At 38.7% G+C, this 22682-nt stretch overlaps 3 protein-coding genes across 4 annotated transcripts in view; 1 reads left to right on the top strand and 2 right to left on the bottom strand.

The window, feature by feature from the left end:
* Positions 1–252: 252 nt before the first annotated feature.
* On the bottom strand, positions 253–5198 carry LOC141905660 (DNA-directed RNA polymerases I and III subunit RPAC1-like). The gene is made up of 11 exons (XM_074794632.1): positions 5036–5198; positions 3761–3832; positions 3115–3222; positions 2830–2962; positions 2162–2281; positions 2028–2077; positions 1554–1619; positions 1391–1457; positions 1167–1286; positions 798–914; positions 253–397 (listed from the first exon to the last, which is right to left on the bottom strand). The coding sequence occupies exons 1-11, from the start codon at positions 5099–5101 to the stop codon at positions 279–281; spliced, it is 1038 nt and encodes a 345-aa protein (XP_074650733.1). The 5' UTR covers positions 5102–5198; the 3' UTR covers positions 253–278.
* A 229-nt stretch (positions 5199–5427) lies between these two features.
* Positions 5428–12160, top strand: LOC141914998 (uncharacterized). 2 transcript variants are annotated; one of them, XM_074806353.1, is made up of 2 exons: positions 5428–5543; positions 7063–12160. In XM_074806353.1, exon 2 carries the CDS (start codon positions 7107–7109, stop codon positions 10284–10286), a length of 3180 nt encoding a protein of 1059 aa, XP_074662454.1. In that variant the 5' UTR covers positions 5428–5543; positions 7063–7106; the 3' UTR covers positions 10287–12160. The 2 variants fall into 2 exon arrangements, with proteins under 2 accessions (XP_074662454.1, XP_074662455.1); XM_074806354.1 differs by lacking the exon at positions 5428–5543 and adding an exon at positions 6512–6567.
* A 6072-nt stretch (positions 12161–18232) lies between these two features.
* LOC141906513 (retinoic acid receptor gamma-like) overlaps positions 18233–22682 on the bottom strand; it is a 36412-nt gene continuing 31962 nt past the window's right edge. Inside the window, exons 7-12 of the mRNA XM_074795843.1 lie at positions 22421–22584; positions 20608–20775; positions 19816–20020; positions 19201–19356; positions 18618–18717; positions 18233–18405 (exon numbers count right to left, since the gene is read on the bottom strand). Coding sequence (XP_074651944.1) covers positions 18354–18405; positions 18618–18717; positions 19201–19356; positions 19816–20020; positions 20608–20775; positions 22421–22584 — 845 coding nt within the window. The 3' untranslated portion in view covers positions 18233–18353. The remainder of the gene's footprint in view (positions 18406–18617; positions 18718–19200; positions 19357–19815; positions 20021–20607; positions 20776–22420; positions 22585–22682) is intronic.

Raw genomic sequence — 22682 nt, 5'->3', positions numbered from 1 at the left:
AAAATCCCATCAAAACGGGGAGCGGCAAAATTTGAAAGTAACTTCTTCATGAAACTAGACCCAGGGAAAAATTTCACAAAAATGTTTAAAACTGTTAGAATTCAAATGTTGCACTTATTGAAACCATGACGTAAGTAATGACAACTAAATCAAACATTTCATTTTAACATGTTTGTGAAACTGGACCTCACGATAGACCAACAAAAATAGACGCAAAGATGACATTCATTCAAACTAATGCTTGACTTTTTATAGAAACAAATTTATTCTATTGTATATCAAGTCTCCTCAACTTTAGACAGTTCTTGAATAAATGCACGACATTTCGCCATTAGGATTTTAATGGCTTCAGAGACCAGGACATCGGGTGGTAAAGCTCCAGTGGATTCCACAGAAACTGTAAAATAAAGGAAAAACATAATACCTGAGCTGAAATAAAGATGAGATAACCTCTGGTAGCAATAAGCTCGTTGACTTTGAAAAACATAATGTATCGAACTAGTAAGATCCAGACATAAATCAAGAAGTCTCTCAAGGGATAGACAAACTAGACTAGAGCTACACTAGCCCCTAAATATGAAGGCTCTACAAATTTGGCTGTGCCAGCCATCTCGCATAATGTACCGGTATATACATAAGTCAAAACAATAGGGCTCTTCCTCCTTCCTTCCATAATCTACATACCAAGTTATGAGAAAATGGATGACCACCCAGATGGACGACGGCGATGAAAATACCCTTCCGGGCCTACTAGCCAAGCGGTTGAAAACCAGAAATTTTACTGGTAAATGACTTACAAATAAAGTGATCGCGCACTCGATGAAGTTTGACACAGTCTTTCAGATCATCATGTCGTAATACTTCTCTGCTACACACATCTCGTCTAGCATCAATGACCTTCGCTACTTTTTCACCTGCGAAGAGTCAAAATACACACTGGAATACAGTCCAGAATATTTTCATTTTTCTTTTTATTGAAGAAGCATTCTTGATCAACTTAAGAATGACAATACTATGAACTGAAATAAGCTAATCGAGTGGAGAGGGCACATTTTGTAGCAGTTCATAAATCTATCATTCTCACATTTCCCTTTAATCAATGAATAAACAGTCACAAACAAAGAGAATACATGATGAGAATATTTGGCATCAAATTATGTTCTTACCTCCAATATTTTCGATTTTAATGACTCCCGGAGCGAAACATTTCTTCAGTTTTTCTGCCCGCTCCCCTTTGACTGGTTTCGCAAGAATGATTTCGGGTAGCAGGCGATACGATGCAGTGGCTGTAAAATCGATAAATATTCAGAGAAATATTTACTAAACTGTATGAATTTCAATCAATTTACATAAACATATTACGAGTTTTTTTATGTGCATGAGCCTTTACCAACAGGGGAAAATTTTGCATGGTCCTGTCCGATGCCTTTTACACAGTGCATAGTAACATCGATCTCCTGAAACAAACAGAAGAACAATTCATAAACATATAGACTATTTTCATAGTTTCACTTATCCACGATCACGAATAACAGATGATTATATGTACTTGCCTGACCAGGTCTAAGTTTGGCAATTAATATATCATCTTCGACTGGTCTTATATCACCCTCTTTAAACTGAAATACACCAAGTCACATCATCAAGAACAGAACAGGTGTAGCGGTTTATCAGACTAAAAAGATGTTGGTCCTTTAGTTAAAACTATTAAAATAGATGCGAGGGTACAACAGGGTCTAAAAGTGTCCTCTTCATAGTATGTGTATTAGATAAGGGTGATTCGAGCAACTGTCATTGGTGAAACAGAAACTTGATTGATGCAATTTTTATCAAAAGAGAACTTTTCACTTGTTTTCCCTTAAAACATAATTCACAACTTGACCTCCAGTCTCAAATAAATCAGTTTTGGACTCATCTTGGTGATCAAAAAGGTTTTAAGATTCAAAATGGTTTCTAGGTCCATAATTTGAACTCACACGGAAAATGATGGAGCCATAAACGGCAAAGGAAAAATAATGAGCACATACCAAGTCTGCTTGACTTCCCATCGGAACCCACTTCATGTGACTCGTGAAGACTAAAAAATATGAAAAGAGAGCAAAGCTTAAGATGAGTTAAAATGGTAATTTTCTATAGATAACAGAAACAAAGGATTTTTTACCTTTATGGTCCTTGTATAGTTCGTTTGGATCAGTGGCATCTTTAGCTGCACTGGGGTTTTTCGTACATCGAACTTTCAGTTGAAAACTGATTGTATCGTCGCCTGTACCTTCTGCCTCATCTACGAGAGGGGCAAGAAATTGATTATCTCAATGGGCTGGCAACTTATTATCTTAATATCACAATTATTTAATTAGTATTGAAATTGGTATTTCTGATGTACATAGCCATTGCTTAGCTAGCTGGAGTTTTAGAGAAATGGACCAGTGGTGCAGTCACTGGAGGTGACTCCATCTTAAAATGCTACACTAGATAAAAAGCCAAGCTGGGAGGAGGGAGGACTAAAATATTTTTTTTACATTTACAAGCACATTATGTTCTTATCACTTTCCTAAGAGAAGCATTGGCATCATTATTTCCACTTTCCTATGATACCAGGAACCAATGGTGCAGCAGTATCGTAGGGCTCCCATACATGCAAAGTTGTGTCCTTCTCACTGGAACTGAGCACAGACTACCAGATTGCCTTCACCTTGGCGCACAGATATTCTTTTACTTTCGTCTTCAGTTCATCTGCACAAGCTCCAGGTAATCTTCACCATACGCCCTTACAGAGATAACCGAAACTGAAACTGAAATAAAGGTTTTTACAACAAAATGGTCGTATACCTTGTGTTTTGTATTCAAACAAACGTGGATCAGCGTATATAGGAATCAGTCCCAGTCTGTGTGCGAGTACTTCATCTTGAATAATTGATGTGTTATTTTCAATGAAGACCTTTTCCACAGCCATCGTTGGAACCTGCAAAACATCATTTATGGTTATCTTAAAGAGAATTTCTTATCTTAACAATCTGAGAGAATTTATCACTAACTGAATTTGCAACACATAGAAAATTGACCACATAAGGATGTTTGTTAAACGAATGTGTTCAAAATATATAATTTACTAACCTCGGCCAGTAAGATCCTCCTGAATGCATTCGCGATCGCGGCATCAATCCCAACCATATCAAACTCCATTTCCCTCTCAGTCAGCTTGACTACTTCAACTCTGAATTTCTAAAAAAAAAGAAAAAACACCGCAACAGTTAAGAAGTGACATACTATTCAGGGGCCAGTTACTGAAAAGTTGGTTAGGGTTAGTGGATAGTTGACATAGTGACAATTTAAAGTTCATCGTTACTATGGTATTTCAGTTTATCAGCCGGTTATCTTAACCGACTTTTGAGCAACTGAGCCCTGGTCGCATATGAGGAGTTTGTGAGTATACTGTTTGTGAGTAGTTTTATTGATTGGGTTTCATAATGAGGGCTTTGCAGTTGAAAATACCATGTGGTCAGAGTTACCGGCAGTAAGAGAGGTTAAGGAAAAAGTAAGCACTTTTTTGACCCAGAAGAAAGCGCTTTCCTAGCTATTTGCAGGGTAGTCTACAATCACAGCATAATCTCATGACCAGAATCATCAAGTACTTGTAAAATGAGATATTCGTACATTCATCTGATTTATGCAACCAACCTGAAGGAAACACTTTTAAAACTTAAGACTCACTCGCAACCGTAGAGTTGCTTTAGTGACCCAGTTTATCGCACATTCTTACCTCTTCAAATTTCTTTATGTTCCATGAATCGTCGTAACCCTCGTAATTGCCAGGGAAATCCGAACTGTGTGTCTGAAAGCAAAATCTTTTGTATCATTCCTGGATCATAGAGCATACTAAATGTAGTCCAATAAAATAATGCATGATTGTGGCTGGTGGGTAATCAGTTGTGAAAACAAAATCAGAATCAAAGTTTCTACGATGGACGTCCTAAATTAATGCCAAAACAAAAGAGTCCCTCAGGAATCCACCTGTTGATCTCTGAATAGGATAATATCAGAGCCACACAAGTCATTGAATAGATACACAACTAACTAGCCGCTAAGCAACGTCAAGAGGGAGCCTCATTATCTCCCTAGAATAATTTGGTGTTCAGGTAAGCATATTAATTTTCTTCTCGCTGTACCTTGCTGGTAGCGGTCATCCTTATTACCGAGATGACGTATTTTACCGAGATGAACCGAGATGAAATAAAATATAACATATTTATTTATTCCTTATCGATTTTAACACTTGAAATCATATTATATCAGTAATAAATGCCTGCTGGAGTCATATTTTACATATTTTGTGGGATATTTTTGTAGAAAAATAACTTAACTTTACCGAGATGAGATCGTTGATCAATCAAATTCAATGAAATTTTATTGCTAACCGAGTTTACGTATTTGAAGTCAAAATTTTTTTTTATAAAAAAAATATGTAAAATATGATTCTAGAAGGTATTTATTACTGATATAACATGATTTCAAGTGTTAAAATCGATAAGGAATAAATAAATATGCTATATTTCATTTCATCTCGGTTCATCTCGGTAAAATACGTCATCTCGGTAATAAGGATGACCCGCTGGTAGGGGTACTCTGATCATGGTTTCTACAGTGCTTGCAGCCACTAGAATATTCTAAGAGTATAAGTACCGTAATAAAACCATTATAAAATATGACTCTAGAAGGCATTTATTACTGATAAAACATGATTTCAAGTGTTACAATCGATAAGGAATAAATCAATATGTTATATTTCATGTCATCTCGGTAATAAGGAGGACCGCTAATTTTCTGGGGTTGAAATAGCTGCCATCTTGTTTTTTTTAGGCCACTGGCATTCTGTGAATAGGATTGATACCACTGGCACACGTACAGCACAAGACACTTTTTTCTTCTCAGGACTCAAGAGACATATCATTTGATTTGGAAGGCCTAATTTTCTTGAGTGTTAGCGTCGGGGTAAAAAATAGAAGTAGTTTGGGACTGTCAAGTTACATAAGCTTACATTAGAAACACCATGCTCTTCCAACTCGACACGGCTTCGTATAGTTTCGATTCGATCTTTCATCATAGTTTGAAACGATGACAACTAAAGCCGACTGAGTTGAAGCGCTGAAATGGTAATTTCAGGCAGAAAATCGAAAAATCGGCACGCGTTTACTTTTTGACAAAATTGTTCGTTGCAGCTGTACTAATTTCTGTTAAATATGGAATTTTTCGAAATATTTCGATAAGTTTTTTCATTGCAAAAACACGATAAAAAGTAAGAGATAATTTTTCGTTTTGAAGAATTATTTAAGTTATTCATTTGACCATATATGATTTGACGTTATTAGAAGTTGGTAAAACTTTCGGCCATGGAATTTTCATTTTGCTTCAACCTGCCAGCCCCCTTCAAATTAATTGAGGATAGTTGGTACCGGATAGTTGAAAAATGAATGACAACTCACTAGAAAACTTCGATTCGCAGTAGGAGATTGATTGACCAGTTAATTAACGTAGAAATGTAAAATGTATGAGGCTGATTGTTAAACCCCATATAAAAATCTCAGAGTGGACACCGACACCACTTCTTCTTGTTCATTGTTATTGTTAGTGTTAATGTTGGGTCAAAAAATGCAAAAAAATCGAGAAGGCTAAGCTGAGGCTAAGCTCAACATCATCACGATGTGCTCGTACAACCAAGAGGGTGGAAGTGTTAAATCCTAGAAGAGGCGTTATAACAGTGTACGCTGCCTACAAATTTTTTGCTTTAAGGCGAGTTACCATATTTTGGGTACCGGTACCATACGCAGCCAACTCTTCCGTACAGACGAGTTGGTTTGGATTTCTAGATGGTGCCTGTGCGTTCGGCGATAGACCAAAATACAAAATGGTTGCCTTTTCAATCGCACAAAATTCAGGTTGCAGTGCGATTCTATTTGCACCATACGTGTCTGTCGAACGCGAGTTTACTGAGTTGCTTAAGTAATCTCTATCCGGATGCATAGTAGAGGCTCTGGATCTCATGATGAGGTCTTAATGTGACAAAAATCTAGTGGGTTTAAAATTTGGCATGAAACGAGCCCAGGTATGCCCTGGCCCGAGGTCTGAAACGTTGCCGTGGCCGATTGCACCCAAATCTTCTAGATATCAAAGAATAATCGTTAAAGAATATGTTTTGAATATGCCCATTGTTGGTGATAGCTTTCCTGTTGTTGGAATATGATTTCAGGCCTATGGCTGAAAATGCCTGGTCGCCATATTTTGACTTTCTTGTGCTGTTCATTTGAAGTGTAGGATCTTGTGTAAAGTGTAGGAACTTGTGTAGTCCCTTAGTTAACTGCAGTAAGTTCACCAGTTATATTGGCCCTCGGCTCGATGTAGTGAGAAATGTACACTACAAAGGAGCTTTACTCAATTCTTACGTGTAATGAGTGTGAAGGTACCTATTTTGGCCAATCATGAATCGATGTGATCATCGTCCCTCGACAGGAATTCGGATGGCGTCGCGCTAGACTCTGCCATCACAGAAAAAACCCCTGCCTGATCAGCCCAGTGAGTCAGCTATTTACGCCCTTAGCCATGAAATCATCATCATCATTAGCCAATCTATAGGCCTACAACAGGCATCTGATCGGTACCACAAGTCTTTTTCTGGGTAAGATGGGCAAATAGGTCTATTCAGGTGTTGTACGTCTCAATGCCATCAGGTTTGAATCCCTGGCGCTGACTTGGCCCGGAACAACACTGTTCACATAGGACTAGGTACCAAATGGGCCCGTTTGGCTTGACCACAAACGTCGGACCAGGCCCGAGTCAAATTTTAGCACAGGAAAAATGATTGCATTTAAATTGCAACTGGTTCTAGATATGACTCATTGTTTGAGGGATCAAGTCAGTGGTTTGCACGTGAGCGCGCTCTCTAATTAGGCATGGGCCAAATTTGACTCTGGCCTGATCCGTGCCAATGGCCAAATTGTCTCTGTGTGATCGCGGCTATTCTTCCCTTCTTTCTTCGCTAGATGATAGTTTGAAATTTTCTATTTTCAGTTTTCAAGCCGATTGATTAACTGACTGTTTACAAAGTTAAATTGATGCAGTATCTGGATCATACGATGGAAGAAAAAATGAATTCTAGTGTGGAAATGAGGAACCTAGCTCAAACTTACATGTGCATCGACAAAAGCATCAAAGTACATGTAAACGGTGGGAAAAGAAACCAATTTGTTGGTGTTAATACCAGCTCGTATGGTGATAGCTTCTTTGCAATGCCCAAAACTGGCATCAGGAATTATAACGGGGTACAATTACAAACTGGACATCCAGTTAAGCAGAATGCAGGTACGAAGATGGTATGGACATTGGCGTCAGAAAATAACGCGATATCCGCAGCATTGAAGGCTAAAAACGTTTGCCCAAATGGCAGTTCTGTTGCGCAACGCATGCCGATGAAAATTATCAAATGTTTGAGGCCTGAAAAACAAATCGATAAATGTGATTCTAATGATTCTGTCAGAATGCCTGCTCAGTCATCGTCGAACGTCGGTCAGAGCTTTGTCAATTCGGCGGCAACGTCATCGACGAAAACGTCCGCAAACGTCGTCGAACATCTACGGAAAGTTATTGTACATCCGCCGCAGTCACGTTGGCTTACAAAAAAATCGAAAACTGTGACAGTCAGAGAAAAAAAACTGATTCCTATAATAATAAGAGGTGAGGACGGTAAACTAAACTGGCATATGTCGAAATGTTCAACCAGTAATATAGCACCTCAGAGCGGTAAGTCAATGAACAATTTGATAAGTTCGACTAATGATGGAAATTTGAGGCGCACGACCGCGGACAAACCCGCTGTCCCAACCCGACTGAATTTCGATAACAATAAGACCGTATCTTCGCAGTATTTGCAGAATAAGGGCAGTCAGGGCAGTAGAGTTTGGTACACTATGAAGAAGTCGACGGAAGACGGTAAATCGATTATATTGCTAATCCCCGGAGAAAAGCCACGAGGCATTAATAGCGCTGTTAGCGAGCGATCGCTTGTGGTTACGGCTGATAAGCCAAATGCCGATGCTCATAATGCTATCGCGACCGGAACGCAGTCGCGACTGTCGCGAGGTGAAGTAAGCGCGTCTGCTCTTAATCGATCGGTAGTATCGACGACGAATGTAACCTCTTCGACGGGGCAACAAAGCTTCTGTGCGATTCCATCTTTGCCGAATACTGCGGACGCGCATTCGCCGACGGCTGATAAAAGATTTCAAGAGGTAAAACAAAATGGCCGCACGGTATTCGTTCGTTTGAATGTTGCAAATACTAATGTTACATCGCACACTATCACTAGTAATCGTACCAGTATCTCATCGTCCCAAGTTGTGAGTAGACCTACTGTAACTTACCCCGGAACTTCTGATATTCAGAAAAATGATGTTCGCTTGAAGAATAGTTGTATCGAGCGCGATCCGAAACCTCTTCGACAACCGTTGAGCGACAATCATAAACCGGTAGCCCGTGATTCGACGGTTCAACAGCAACGCCGACTAAATGATCTTGAACTCGATTCGAATGTTCAGCCGCGATGCAGCGCTCCGGTGTCGGTACTCGCGTATCAGTCGTTAATACACTCAGACCAATCTAGCGGTAGCGCTCCGTGTGTCGAGGCAGTCGAAAACGATTTAGGATTGAGGATAGATGCCGTATACAGCCTGGCTGCGAGCGCTTCGTCGGTAAATCAAAATGCTTCAGAGGGAATTATCGAAGAAAGTGTCCAACACCGGTTAAAGATGCCGGTATCAGAGAAGAGCCAATCTAAAGTTAAAGTGAAAATGCAACTGGACTCAACTACTGATCGGACAAAAAAGCCGTCTTGCGTGTGCAAATTAGCATTCGAAGAGATCGCTCGCCGAAAAGAAGCGGAGACGTACATCATGTGGCATCGACGGTGTTCAGTGCGGCTTACCGACATTTCGAAGGCGCTCGCCGGAAAATCGAAAGTTCACGCGCGAAATCGAGAACTGTTGAAATTCAACAAACGTCGCTACCGACACTCGAACTGGCGTCAGCGCAAACCACGTTACGACACCGTTCGGCCGGACGAGACATATGTGATAACGTGCGACGACCCGCTACAGCTTAAAGTCAAAATGGCATCGCCGCGGTATGCGCGTTGCTCGCGATGCGTCGTCAGATCGTCGGAGTGCGACGATGATGGCGAGTCGTGTTTGTGCAGCGGTTGCCTCGAAAAACGAATTTGCTGTGAATCGAGTAACACGAAAATCAAACTGTCCGGCCAGTTCAAAGCGAAATTGATTGACGTTTTGATGACGATGAAAAATTCGAAAGACCATCGAAAATGTATCAAGTTCACCGATCGCGGAAAGAATATCCGATATGGCTGGATTCTGTCGGATTTGGACGTGGCGTTGCACGTCGACGACGCTGATTTCTTGAAGCGAAATTTCAAACTGCTGGCAGTGAACAACGGTCATTTCCTGTTGGATAAAACGCATTACGCTCGCATGTGCGCAGAGATGGTGCGTATAATCAAAGCGTATCGAAACGAATCGTCTTCCGAAAGCGAGTTGAAACACGATGACGGCGGCGCTTCTCGCGACGGAGCTACCTCGAGTTTAGTGAGCTTAGTTAACGATTTATCATCGATAATGTCTCAAAACGACAACCGCATGTCGGTTGGGACTACGGAAAAAGCGCCGTCAGTTGCCGTGCCGAATGTACAACCCGCAGTTAATGATGCCGCGATAACTTGCAATCACGGCGATACACACGTGCGTAATAATCATCGACAGGAATCGAGCGTGACCGTTAAAAAGGAACCGTCGTCGGATTCAGACGCGATCTCTTCCGATGAAGTATCGCGGAAACGCGAGGCTGAAAACGTCGTCGACTCCGCGTCGAGCGAAAAGAAAATCAAACACGAACCAGCGGATGATTCCGATCGAATCGAGAAGAATTTCTGGCCGACATGCTATGCGTGTAAAAATAACGTCAAACCGGAACCGGTCGACGGCGGTTTAAGCTACGAATCGATCAAGTCCGAGCCCGGATTAAACGAGTGCTCCGGCAACGATGCGCACGTTTTTCAGGAATTCAGGGGCGATTGCGTAACAAATGGCGACGTTGATAACGACGACGACGAAGACACGAATCTCGCTGGGTTGGATGGTATCGAACGCATTTCAAAACTCAGAGAATTATTGAACGAAAAACAAAGAACTCTCGATGAACTGCGAAAACAATGCCTCAATGCGAACTGATCGTTCAGCGGTATTGAAATGGATGCTGCTGGGAGTAAATTTGAGAAATTTCAGTCAACTGCAGCGCTATATAACATTGTATCCTTGTATTGCATCTAGACATGTATCGTTACTTACGCTAAAGCCTAGTGCACATAGCCGGGCTTAAACCTGAAACCAATGAAACGATAAACACCAAAACAAACCTACAGCATAGTTACTGGTTATGTTCATTGCCATTTTGGTCAGTTATGTAATCTGTATACTGCTGCTGATAGATTGGTTGTCGCATACTTGTGACTCTTGACCATCGCACATAGCAACTAAAACGAGTGAAAAAAGGTTTCAGGTTTAAGGAACACCGCTTACAGTCATGAAACAAGCCAGAAAAGCATTTCTGTCTTGTATTTCTTGCTGCCAGCTATGCTTAAGGTTAAAGATGAACAATTGGTGCTACCATTTTTAGCCCACTTTGTACTTAATTTCCAGTGGGCGATTGCCTTCACTTTTCATCCGTAGTCCATCCATTCGCCTGTACGTCCGTCTGTAGACAGAATCCGGCCTACAGAGAAGTCTTGACGATGCTTCTATGTATTGTCTTGATATTTTGTTTATACATCTTTCGATCGGTTCACTTCATCAGTACTTTTTACACAATTTAAATGTTTTTTCGAGGGAAATTCTGGAGATACGGTGATCAATTTTCTTGATGTTTGATTTGTATCCCTTAGGGTCCATCCTCATAAAATAATTGGGTTGATCAGTCACCAAGGCCACCTCGTGACCTTTTTATGCCCATAAAAGGTCATTATTTGCCTAAATTTTTAGCTAACTGTTGGTCAGCCATTATTCAAGTATGTTTGCGATGTATATACGGTACTCTGGGATAAGATCAGATAGGTATTTCGACTGATCAATTTTCACATAATTGGTGGCCAACATTAGTGTCATCAGTCCTCTTGCATAGGATATAAAGGTTTTTTTTTTTCAGAAAAATTTGAGGATAGTTTTAACTGATAGTCTAGATATTTAGTAATTGTTAGCATTTTCATAGGGCGCATTGCCTTATATGGAATTGGGGTAATCCAGTTTTTGGTTCAGCAGGGGGAGTTGGATATTGAATTATACTCAATTTTTCCTTTTACATTGGCATAAACTACCTATGCATACTTTGTAATCATAATCAATTGCAAATACATAGCTCATGATAGGCCTATGCTTTATGATTGTGTTGGCTTTCAAGGTCATTTGTTACTGTTTGTTGTCACAAGGGGGCGTTTAATAGCTGAATAACATGGTATTCACATATATGTATATTGTCAAGCATTTCACCAAACGGGTATGGTGTCCCTGGGCCAGTAGTTCCATATTAAGATATCAATTAAAGAAATGTGTCTATGCGCAGTTATGGTGGGTCCCTTGTACACAGGGTAGGTGCAGTGAAAGGTGTAATAGCTAATGCATAACATGATAATTTGTTTTCCTGAATTTATTTATGTATTTCATGTACACTTAATAGACTATGACTAGCCCCAATTTCAGGGTCTGAGATCAGTTAGAGGTTACCGATAGGTGTTATTTTCTATTGTAAATGGCAACAGTTTGATATGTTATTGAAAAATATTTGACCAGACCCAGTTTAATAACAATTTACATTTTTGAAACGGCTGTTATTTTTTGTCATTGTAGTCTACAGCGCCAAAATTAACTTACAAATATGGAACTGACTGTAAAAAGGTTTAAAAATTTTGAAGACGCGATTCAGTTTTAATTAGTTAGACAGTTTTAGTTACTTTTTAGCATGGCTGCTTTCTCGTATCAGGAGTGAACTATTCATAAATTGAAACAGGAATTTTGTAAAAATACTTTCATAGTGAAATATCTAAATAACATCATGTTATATGTTGGTTTAGTTCGTTTGGTGGAAGTTGATTCGTTTGGTTTGAGAGATTAGGGACTCATTCATCTTCACTTGTGCATCCACAAGGTACATGAGTGCATCATCTGCTGCTTGGACCCTAACATTAGTGCTTCCTTTTTGATCACCGAGAATCGCTATGGAATCAGCACTTCCGAACGACCCCCAAGACGTTATCAATTGAAAAATTGATCTTAAAAAAACAAACACACCTAAGTGATGGAATACTTAACACTGCCCCCACCATACAGATGGAATCCTTTTAATATCCATAATCTTTCTCATTATTTCTCATCACATGGCACTACTTTACTTGAGGTAGTAAAGGTAAATTCAAAGTCCTTTAAATCATAAAATAATAATAAACAACACCAGTGAATTAAAATAATCGTATTTGACTTTTATTATTCTCCACCTCCAAGGCTCTGTATAGAAGAGTCCAGAAAAACTACACAGTTTTACTATAAAACAGCAATTACTGCAACAATTGTGGATTTTACATTACTTTTAGTCATTTGTACAAGTGAAGTTTTGTCAGAAGGATCGATCAATTCTCAGTGTTGCAAAAAAACCTGTTAAAATTAGTACTTTAATCTTAGGTGGTTGATACATAATTCAAACTTGATGCAGAATATAATGCTATGTTTTATGTATTGCAGCTATTAATCTGCAGCCTGGATTGACCCATTCAGTCATTAACAATGAAGTGCGTAATTTTTCAAAACGTTGATTATAAATGACTAATGACTAGTGATTCTAGTCCATTTGGCACTCAAAACTGAGTCTCCTGAGAACATGTGAGCCTGAATTTCCAAATAGTGGAAAAATTGTTATTAAGGATATAAGGGGTGTCCAGGCATACAGATTGACATTTGCATTAAAACTTATCAAAAAATTCCATCAAAAGGTTCGACCAGTATTCACTATATGGTTGGTTTACCGAGCTAATTCATGAAAAACTCTTTAAAAAATCAATTTCAGCAGATCGTTTCAATGAAATGTATATCGAATTTAAGTAAAATGAAAGGTTTATTAAACTCAGTGAAATCCCTCTTCCGTGCGTGAGATCTAGAAAAGTTTAAACTAACGTCCTCTAAATAATTCGTCGATGCTGCATGCGTGAAATTTCTTTTGTAATGGTTTTGATAATGTTCATAATCATTTTCAATCACAGACACGTCTGAAAAACTATTTCATCCCTGAGCAAATGCAGACCAAGTGTTGGTGTTAACCTTTTCTCGACTGGTCCCTAAACGATTGGGCAGTGAAAAATGAGGGTTTATACGGAGAAATTATTATCCCATACATATTTCCAGCCACAGTGGCACCTCATTACAACAAACTTCAGATATGTTCGTTATACAGTAGAACTTCCTTAATTTATATTTTTCAATCAGGATTTTCACTTAATTCGGATGAAATGTTTGGCCCATTTAAAGTGGAACCAGGTAAACTAAGTCTGAAATTATCAAAATCCTATTTGCGATGAAATTCTATCTATAATCGATGAATCGTAATATATCTGAGGTTTTTATAACAAAGTTCCACTGTATATTGGACTGACCCCCGTGCTATGTAGCCAAACCTTGTTCAGAAAACGAGGGATGTGTATTTCAACGCGAATTAAGGCTGTCAATCAGCCATATCGGATGAGAAGAAAACAGATTTGCATGAAACTAGGGATAGTGTATATACGATCGAATCTGCATAACTCAGAATATTGCCTAATTTTAAAATCTGCAATTCGAAATCCAATAATCTGTGTCACAAATATGTAGACAAAATCAGACGCGCGCAATAGTTCTCAGGTTCATACAGATTCAACAGTATAGCCGCGATCACTTGGAGACAACTCGGCCCTGGCCAAATTGGCACAGATCTGGCCTGAGTCAAATTTAGCCTGTACCTAATTAGAGAGCGCATTCACACGCAAACCCTTCACTGGTTACTAAACAAAGCGAAGTAAGACACTTTTGGAACCAGATGAAATTCAAACGCAATGATTTGACCTGTGCTAGAATTTGGCTCAGGCCTGGTCCAACGTTTCTGGGTGAATAATGATGATCTCAGTTGATGACAAATGAAGATGACTACAAATCATGCAGTTCGCGGGATGTATCTATCTATCAAAGGCGTCAATCATGTAGGCAAATACACTGATTCCGATCATCAACGTGCTCAAGATGCCGTTCCTATACACATGTATGTGGTAGTTATGTTGACGTCATTTAAAAATCGATGTACCCAAAAAGTCCTGTCAAAATAGATCAATCACACTGTACATATACAAACATCTAATATCTATATAATAACAATAATATTATCACAATTCTCAATCAACTGATAGCACATATACATGTATAATTGGGAATTTAATATATATCTCGCGATGGACAAGAATGTGCATTTGTGTTAGTACACGCAAGTACTACCGTTAAAATAACACCACTAATACATCGTGCCTTCCGAAAACCTATTCATATTCTGTGAAGTGTGTCCGACTCAGACAAACTGAGAAAATTGGTCCAAGGTAAGCAAAATCAGGAAAATATATTCAGAAGTCAGAAAAATGATCAAGTTTTAGTCATAGTCATTCAAAAATCCTAGTTGGCCATGTCTGATTAAGACTAGGTTTACTGTATGCTACGTGAATCTACAATTCAACTCCACAGATTACACGGTTAAGTGATTTTACAGGGGGTAAACATCGGTGACCAAGAAAAATGTCTACTCGCTGTCACTTATTCTGGATCGTACGGGACAGATGAAATTCATCTCGTTATTATTAAGAAATCGATCGGGATTGAAGACATTTTTGCATAGGCCTATGTTAAGGTGGTCTTTATACATACAGTAAACTCCGCCCGATTCGGATCCTATCAACTCAAATATTTTTTGTGATGCAAAGAAATACATAACAACATCCCACTCGGATATTACTTAGGTCGGACACACTTTTACGGTTCTAAATGATCTGACTTGACAGGAGTCTACTGTAGTTCCGAGACGAGATCAAAATACGGGTTGAACTGATCTGGATTAAGTAGTCTAAACTACATTCAAATTCATATACCATAACTCAAGTGTACCGTAGTTGAATTAGACGTTTAGTGGCCAGTACAGGCCAGACAATCCCATGAAACATCCCAAAATACATTTTCTCTCTTAGTTCCATTTTGGCATGCATTGCTGAACTGATGTTATACCAGTACGGAAGTTCTGGTGGTGCCACCGGAGTTTGCGCATAGAGTTGATCATGATGTAATAGATCGTGCGCCACTTCAAAAAGTTTGCAACCTTATTCATCAAAATGTATATAGTTTGTCCGATAACCTTGTTACAATACAAGAGAGATGACACCTATTTGCAGTATTCACATTACAAGGATTGCCAGTATTTTTGGTATGCAAGATCTGTAGTGAGTCAAATCTAGGAATCTGGAAGTGGTTATATGACGGTCAACAATTACAACTGGTGTACGTCTGAAGATTTGAGCATGGCTTATACGTAATTAAAGGGCAATTAGCTCAGTCAAAGTAGTAAGAATCTCATTAAGTTGAAAAGTATGCTTTGTTTATGAAATGAACTAAACTCTCTCTAAAATTCAGTATTCACGAAATACTCATCCAGCATTCCAGTATTTAAAGTTTTGGGGTGCGAACCCTTATACAACTAATCAAGGAAAATTTCAGTTACGGTACTTCAAAAAAAAATTATACAGGAATGCTGCCCTTATACCCAATACAAAATTCAAATCATTTCAATAAGCCGCTCACATGTGAAAATGACATCAAGGAGGTTTTTCTACTCACAATAAAACTACATCGTGCTTGGTGCAAATGCAGTGTCTCTTTCATTTTACTAGAAAGCAAATTCACTTCAGAGAGCTTGAAGAGGTGAATCTTATATAAAATCATGCATTTCATTAAAAATTAATTCTTTGTAGACGTGTAGATGATCTGATCGGATCACTCCTAAAAAGTAAAATACACGTACAACCAGCCACAAATCCTACACAGCAATCTACTTGTGTAACAAATTAGTATTTCGATTTCAAGGCTTCACAGTCATTAGAATTGGCTAATTCCTATAAGCAATGTTAACTAGTTTTGAAGCACGGCCAAATTTCCAGTTACAAGAGATACAAAATACCTAAATCTTCAGTGGCAAGCTAAACTTCAAACAGTGCTCTACTGCTATAACTATGACCGTGATATAGCATTTATAGAAAGATCATGCAAAAGAATAGCAAAAATAACAATGAATATAAGCAGTAATTCTGTCAGAGCGGGTGTTAAAACAGAAGAAACTGCCTGACAAATTTTATCCATCTACTTATATATAATATATATATATATATATCAGTCCGTAAAGTCTACATATCCTGTAAGTTTACTTTTAGCCAACAGGATCCAGGTCAAAAGTTCGAATTAAATTTGACTTGCAAGTTATAAGCATTTCTTTTTACTTAGGGTCGCATGATTCGTTGATTGGTCTGGTTACACATCCCATTTACTCTTTTTTTCACTAAAAGGGCTGGGTATCACATACCAAAATTTCGGCACTCGGTATGAAGAGTAAAAAAGATATCACCGGCAAGCATTTTTACCTCTAGCATTTGAAAGCTTTCATCACTTACCCCGGCCAGCAAGAGGGTTTTTGTAATAATGAAAGTAATAATTAATTTGACGTATCATTTCTGCAACGAAAGTTACATATAAGGCATTTCGAGATAAAAATTGGTTTTACTTTTCATTAGCAATGGGGTACCCGCAGTGCTACTGTGGCAAGCGAGGATTCCACATATGGCAGGCGAGGATCCGCCAGGTTCGCTAGTAGATAGTTGGTCGTCCGCGTTCGATTTCTTCTACATTTCAATTACGGTAAATCTTAATGAACTCTTCTCTAAAACAAATCAATTCCTCTATGAAAACTATACTGATATCTGTGTCGAAGAATGAATGTATATTTGGCGGGTGTGGTGAAAATGTATGGACTCTGGAGTACAGTTCTAAGTTCATTGAAAATGCACTAATTTTGACAACGGACGTCCTACTGCTGGTCACACCATCTGGTGGTATAGCTGGTTATTGCGGGTTCCCCATTACTCATTAATTCATCGCAGTTAGATATAAAATCTCAGAGGTCAATAAAATAAAGTTATAAATAAGCCAGGGGATGTTGACTCGACATTTCTACGGATTCAGCTAAATGTTCAAGTTTATTCCGACACTCCGCGATATACTCATATATCTCATATATATATTCATAATTTCTCATGATTCACAACAGTACGTTCCAAAACCGGGTTTCTGACAGCGACGATTACCGGGTAGCTCTAATTCTACATATACAGCACAAGAACATGCAAATATCTTACAATAATACCGTAATGATGATATAATATCAATAATCATAATAATAATAATGATAATAATAATATAGATATTTATAATATATAATAATAATCTTACTACAAATCGCAATTCGTGTGCGACATAAAATCATACCACAAGAGTATAACAAATAGGTGCTTGACGTCCAACTACCCCCCTCCCCTATACCACGAACCAGGAGTCGTAGACCTTGAACCAGTGCCATAACAATTGTATACGCGTTAGGGTGCAAGGTTGAGATATTATCATAACGATTGACACCTCTATTTAAGAAGTTTTAAGTGCAGTCAAATAGTTTACTATATGTTCATCGTTATGCATGCGTTCCAATTGGAACTTTCCTTCATACGTCCCCCATACATTCGTACATCCCCAAAATGGTTAAACCTTACAACAAATCCCACAGACATTTAGGAATTTCAGGACAGCTTTTGCATCATATAGACAGTGCGAATTTTGAAATATTCTTTTTCGAGTTCGTCATCCGAATTCGCTACAGTTCTACACATACCTATCATTTCATAAAAAATCAGCGGAAAACAGCTTTCTTTTTCTACTGCGCAGCCAAAATCATAAGTACCGTAATCTACTACATATGAACATTAGCAATAATAATAATAATAATAATAATAATAATGATAACGATTACGAGGTGTACATGTGATGCAAGAATCAGTGTGAATTCACGAAAGCGTCAAATTTGCTTTGTTCGATTGTCATCAATTCGACTATCAGTATCTAGCCAACGATTCAGTTGAGATTTTTCGAATATTCTTACGCGTGCTGCATCAATCCAACCACCCGCGTAAGCGCTCTCATCGAATCGTAAAACGGCAAATATTTGACGATCATCATTTCTGTCCAGAGTATTCGTCGGCGTTAATGCGGCGCGTCCACTACTCTTTTTAAAGACGTCTACGAAATTATGCAGCAACGTTCCTGAGAAGTTCCTAATGAGCATCTTGATGAAAAGATACCCGCATAATATTTTATTTATCACAAGTTCGGCATTTTTTAAATTTCATTTAATTGTTGTTAGGAATGACTACGTTTTCGACACGGTCGAGCATTTCCAGTATAAGCGGCGGGACCTCGCCACCCGGCATCTCTTGACGTAGATGTAATACGCATTCGGCGCCTGCAAAAACAACAAATTCGAATTGAACGCAAAAAATCTAAATAAATAGAGTTCATCTTTATGCCATCACATATGTACCTAAAAAGTTTCAAGGATTTTATCTCAACCAGTTCTTTAGTTATGGCATTAACACAAACTTCACATGGATATGGATAAGCCAAAACCATGATATCAAACAACATCGTCCAGGGGATATAAGCAGGGAATTTACGAACTTCAAGGGTCACTCAAGAAGAGGGTTAATTACTTATTGTGTTTACCAGCCAATATGGCATAGTTGGAAAAGCATATGGCTGGCTGCAAGACCTCTACATTCTTCAAAGTTGCATTGACTTGAAAGCATAATCTAGGAATTTTTCAATCCAATTCATCAAATCTCAGAATTATTTGCGTAATTATCCACGTCTCAGTCTCACATTTACACTCCACAGAGAGCTCTTACAAAACTTAAACAAACCAAAATATACATAGATACATACGTACCTTTTACACTGATACTCCGCAGATCTGTCAGTTTCATAATCATTTTCGCGAATATATGAGGCTGAGAATGTTTATGCCGTACGTAATGTTTCATTGCTTCCAGCATCGGTTCTTGCATTCGTTCGATTTTTTCGGTCTCGGTCAAACCGGAGCGATCTGAATAGAAATAATATTATCAGTAATCATCAACGCAGTGACGTGCCTCACAATATCAAAACTTTAACCATGGGTAGGTTATCAAAAACAAGTAACTGCCTTACTTCATCGGTGGATATGTAGACACTTGGATTAACTAACTTGGATTTCTGTTCGCAAAATCAACTACTTTCAAATAACATCTTAGCAGCAAGAGACTTTCAATGACTGGGGCGTTCTTAGTGGGTTTTTTCCTCTTATAGGAAGGACAGGTTAGACAATAATTAACGCTTCATTTTGTCATTGATTTTGACAGTTAAGCGCAAATATGTAATGGCTAGAATCTTATGATACTATCAGACCTAGGAAGGATGCTAGCATGTCACCGAAAGCATTTAAATCTTTGACCACGTTTCTAACAACTCCGTAATCGGCATCGCATACCAACAAAAATGCTGCCGTAAATCTAAAAGTACCCACCTCCGCTAATCAAACATATCGCCGCTAATAAGCCATATTCTGTTTCGTCGATGTTCATACATTTCATCGAGTTAGCGAACGCGAATATACTGTCCGTCAGAGATCCGAATCCTCCAACTTCGAGTTGTCGACGTGTCAGCGTCAGTCCGCTGGAGAAGGTCATCGTGTCGTCCGTTTCGTTGTATTTGGAGCTCAATCGCAGCACCTTCAGCGGAAATAGAATAAAACACGATTAATACGAATACGAACGAAACCACACTCGGACGCGGTAACACCAGAGCTGCTACTTAGCACTCAGGAGACGTCTTTTAGGGCGAGGTCGACCTACAGAGCTGCCAACCTCTGAAAAGTAACGCATTGAATCTTTTCGGTAACATTTCATTGAAATATGAAAGAAAAAAGTCTATTTAATCAGTAATCAACAGTTAAACCCTCAGTAATGTCTTTCATATTTCTGTACGCATCAAACAAATCATATAAGTATTTCTCGTTGTAGAATAGTAACTAATACTGAAAATCAGGAACAGTTACCAGCTCTGGACCTACCCATTTACCTCTGGGTGGAGAAAGGCAGTGAGGATAATCAAGTCTTGCCTGGGGATACTACAGTGTTGCACAGGGCTTCAGACACACAGCCTGGCATCCAAGAGTCAAACGGTCTAACCACTCATTCAGGTTGCTCCACGAAGATGGTATTAGGCTAATAGAAGATGATGCTTTCCCAGATTGCAATTTAGAAGCACCTTCCTAACAGAATGTAGAGTTTAGAATATAAATAGTTATCATACTTACAATGATTTCTAAACAGGCAGCTTTGAGTAGGGTTATTTGATCAGTATTACTGAGTGACATGAATCCGGGCATTCTCTTCGCAAAATCGACGATTTTCACGATTCCGGTCGTCGACAACTCGCAAACTCGTTCCCAAAGAACAATATCCTGACCATCTTTGATCGGCTCCTGCATAGATAGAGAATTGATAGAATGCATTATTTAGCAATACATTCATATAGCAGAATATACAGGAACAACGTAATAGAGAAAAATGAATTTTGATGAATAGATGTTTTACAGAAAGGAGCATTTGTAGCAGTCGCTGAAATTTCTATAAGTTATGCATCCTTAATATCTTGAGGGTCTTGGAATTCTAATTCGTCAGGGTAAGCTGCATGCCTCATGTGAACCAAAATGTAATTGCCAACCCTATCCTAAATGCGTTGTGTCAACAATCTTCGAAAATCTAAGAGGAAGTTTTTTTGAAATGCTCGTAAAAGGTTTCTGAATTTAAGCAGGCAAAGAACCCTAACCTAAGATGGGCATCTCACTCATTCATATAAACGCTCTCAGTTTGGTAATCATAATTGGCATCGCAGAAAGTATTCAGAAAACCAATTATGTAACTAATGCTTTCGAGAGGACACTCAATACAAGTACGACATCAAAGGCGAATGCCGGTAATCTTCCATTGAAGCATTAACTTCAGATCATCGATCCCGGTATAAACAAGACTTATCGATTACTCCGCAGTCAATGGCTTCATGTCAAGTACTTCAGAAGCTTCTTTTACTTCTTATGATACTTATTGATTAATTGTTAAGAGACGTTTACGGCATTGTCTCGAGTATGGCGCACGCCAGTGTTGCATGGTGCGGTATTTTTTCACCAGTTTCCACTATCCTGGTGGGACTTTATTCCATAATTCGCACGGTAGTAACCTTGAACTACTTTCATTGCAAAAACATTCTCATGTCTACTAACACTAATTACTACGTATAGTAACATATCTTAAGTTTCTATTGACAATGACACAATTTTTATCAATGCTTGTGTATTGATGTGGTTTTAGCATGTGACTGTACCAGTATATAGAATTGAGCAACATAAAAGATAATGAGCCCATAATCAGGTTTATGTGACTTAAAATCATTACCGGGTACCATCATTCCAATAAAAGATGCTGGCCACAGCAAAATTCTTGTGTCACTAATTATGATAGTGACATTACCGCAATCAAATCAGCAGCAGACCTAACTAACTACTTGGTATTATAACCTTAAAGAATAGTTTTCACCACAAACAAAAATGGTAGTTTAGTTGAATATGAACCAAGATTAGTCCGATTTTGGGGTTACCAGAATTTTTTCATAGTAATTTCGAATAATCAGTAAACTGGCGAATCAGCTAACCTAGCAGATGGCACCGATTGTTACTCTTAAGTGCTAAAATGCGGTGTATTACCAAAGTTCATCACCAATTAAATAATACACCGTTATGCAGGGTATTCACACTGAAAGGGTTAAACGATACAGATTATGAACTCGTCAGGTATTCAAGAAAATCTAATGATACATTATCTTACAAAAATCAGCTTCATTTGTCAATCAGTTTTAAATCTGGAGACGCATGAAGTTAGGTACTGACACTTAATGCTTAGGAATGGTTGATGGTGTCATCAAGTGGCTGATGACATAAGCTCACTCAGAACATGAGCTAAAAGTCAGACTAATCGCACATCTAGATCAACCGAGTAACCTTTAAAATCATGGTTAAATTTCATATTCAGGGCAATACGAGCTTACTTTTCTGTGATAAGATCTATACTTACCGCTGATTTGAAGTCGTCGCTTTCTCTAGGTAGCGTTTCTAGATGGGCTTTTTCGATGAGTGTAATGAGGTCAAGTTCTTCCTGAGTGAGATCGTCGGACGGCGTATTCGAGGCACACATTTCAGCTTTCGCTTTTCGTTTCTTATTACGGTCGTTCCGTACAGCTGCCGATGAAAAAAGAAAAACGTAAGCAAATACTATACACGTATGCATTGGTGAACCGGGGATGAATCGTGAAGTGTGACTAAACAGTATATAGAGA

The sequence above is a fragment of the Tubulanus polymorphus genome, chromosome 1, assembly GCF_964204645.1.
Source record: "Tubulanus polymorphus chromosome 1, tnTubPoly1.2, whole genome shotgun sequence".
Taxonomy (NCBI): Eukaryota; Metazoa; Nemertea; class Palaeonemertea; order Tubulaniformes; family Tubulanidae; genus Tubulanus; species Tubulanus polymorphus.
The sequence above is the reverse complement of the archived record's forward strand: the minus strand, read 5'-3'. Positions and strand labels throughout refer to the sequence as shown.

Bases quoted from the DNA above. Each gene is read 5' to 3' on its own strand.
- LOC141905660 (XM_074794632.1), bottom strand. From the start codon at position 5,101: ATGATGAAAGATCGAATCGAAACTATACGAAGCCGTGTCGAGTTGGAA. The intron at 2,282-2,829 runs GTATACGACCAT...CCCCTCTCGTAG, and splicing joins GTTTGAATACAAAACACAAG to ATGAGGCAGAAGGTACAGGC. The intron at 1,620-2,027 runs GTATGTGCTCAT...GGTGTATTTCAG, and splicing joins TGGGAAGTCAAGCAGACTTG to TTTAAAGAGGGTGATATAAG.
- LOC141914998 (XM_074806353.1), top strand. From the start codon at position 7,107: ATGCAGTATCTGGATCATACGATGGAAGAAAAAATGAATTCTAGTGTG.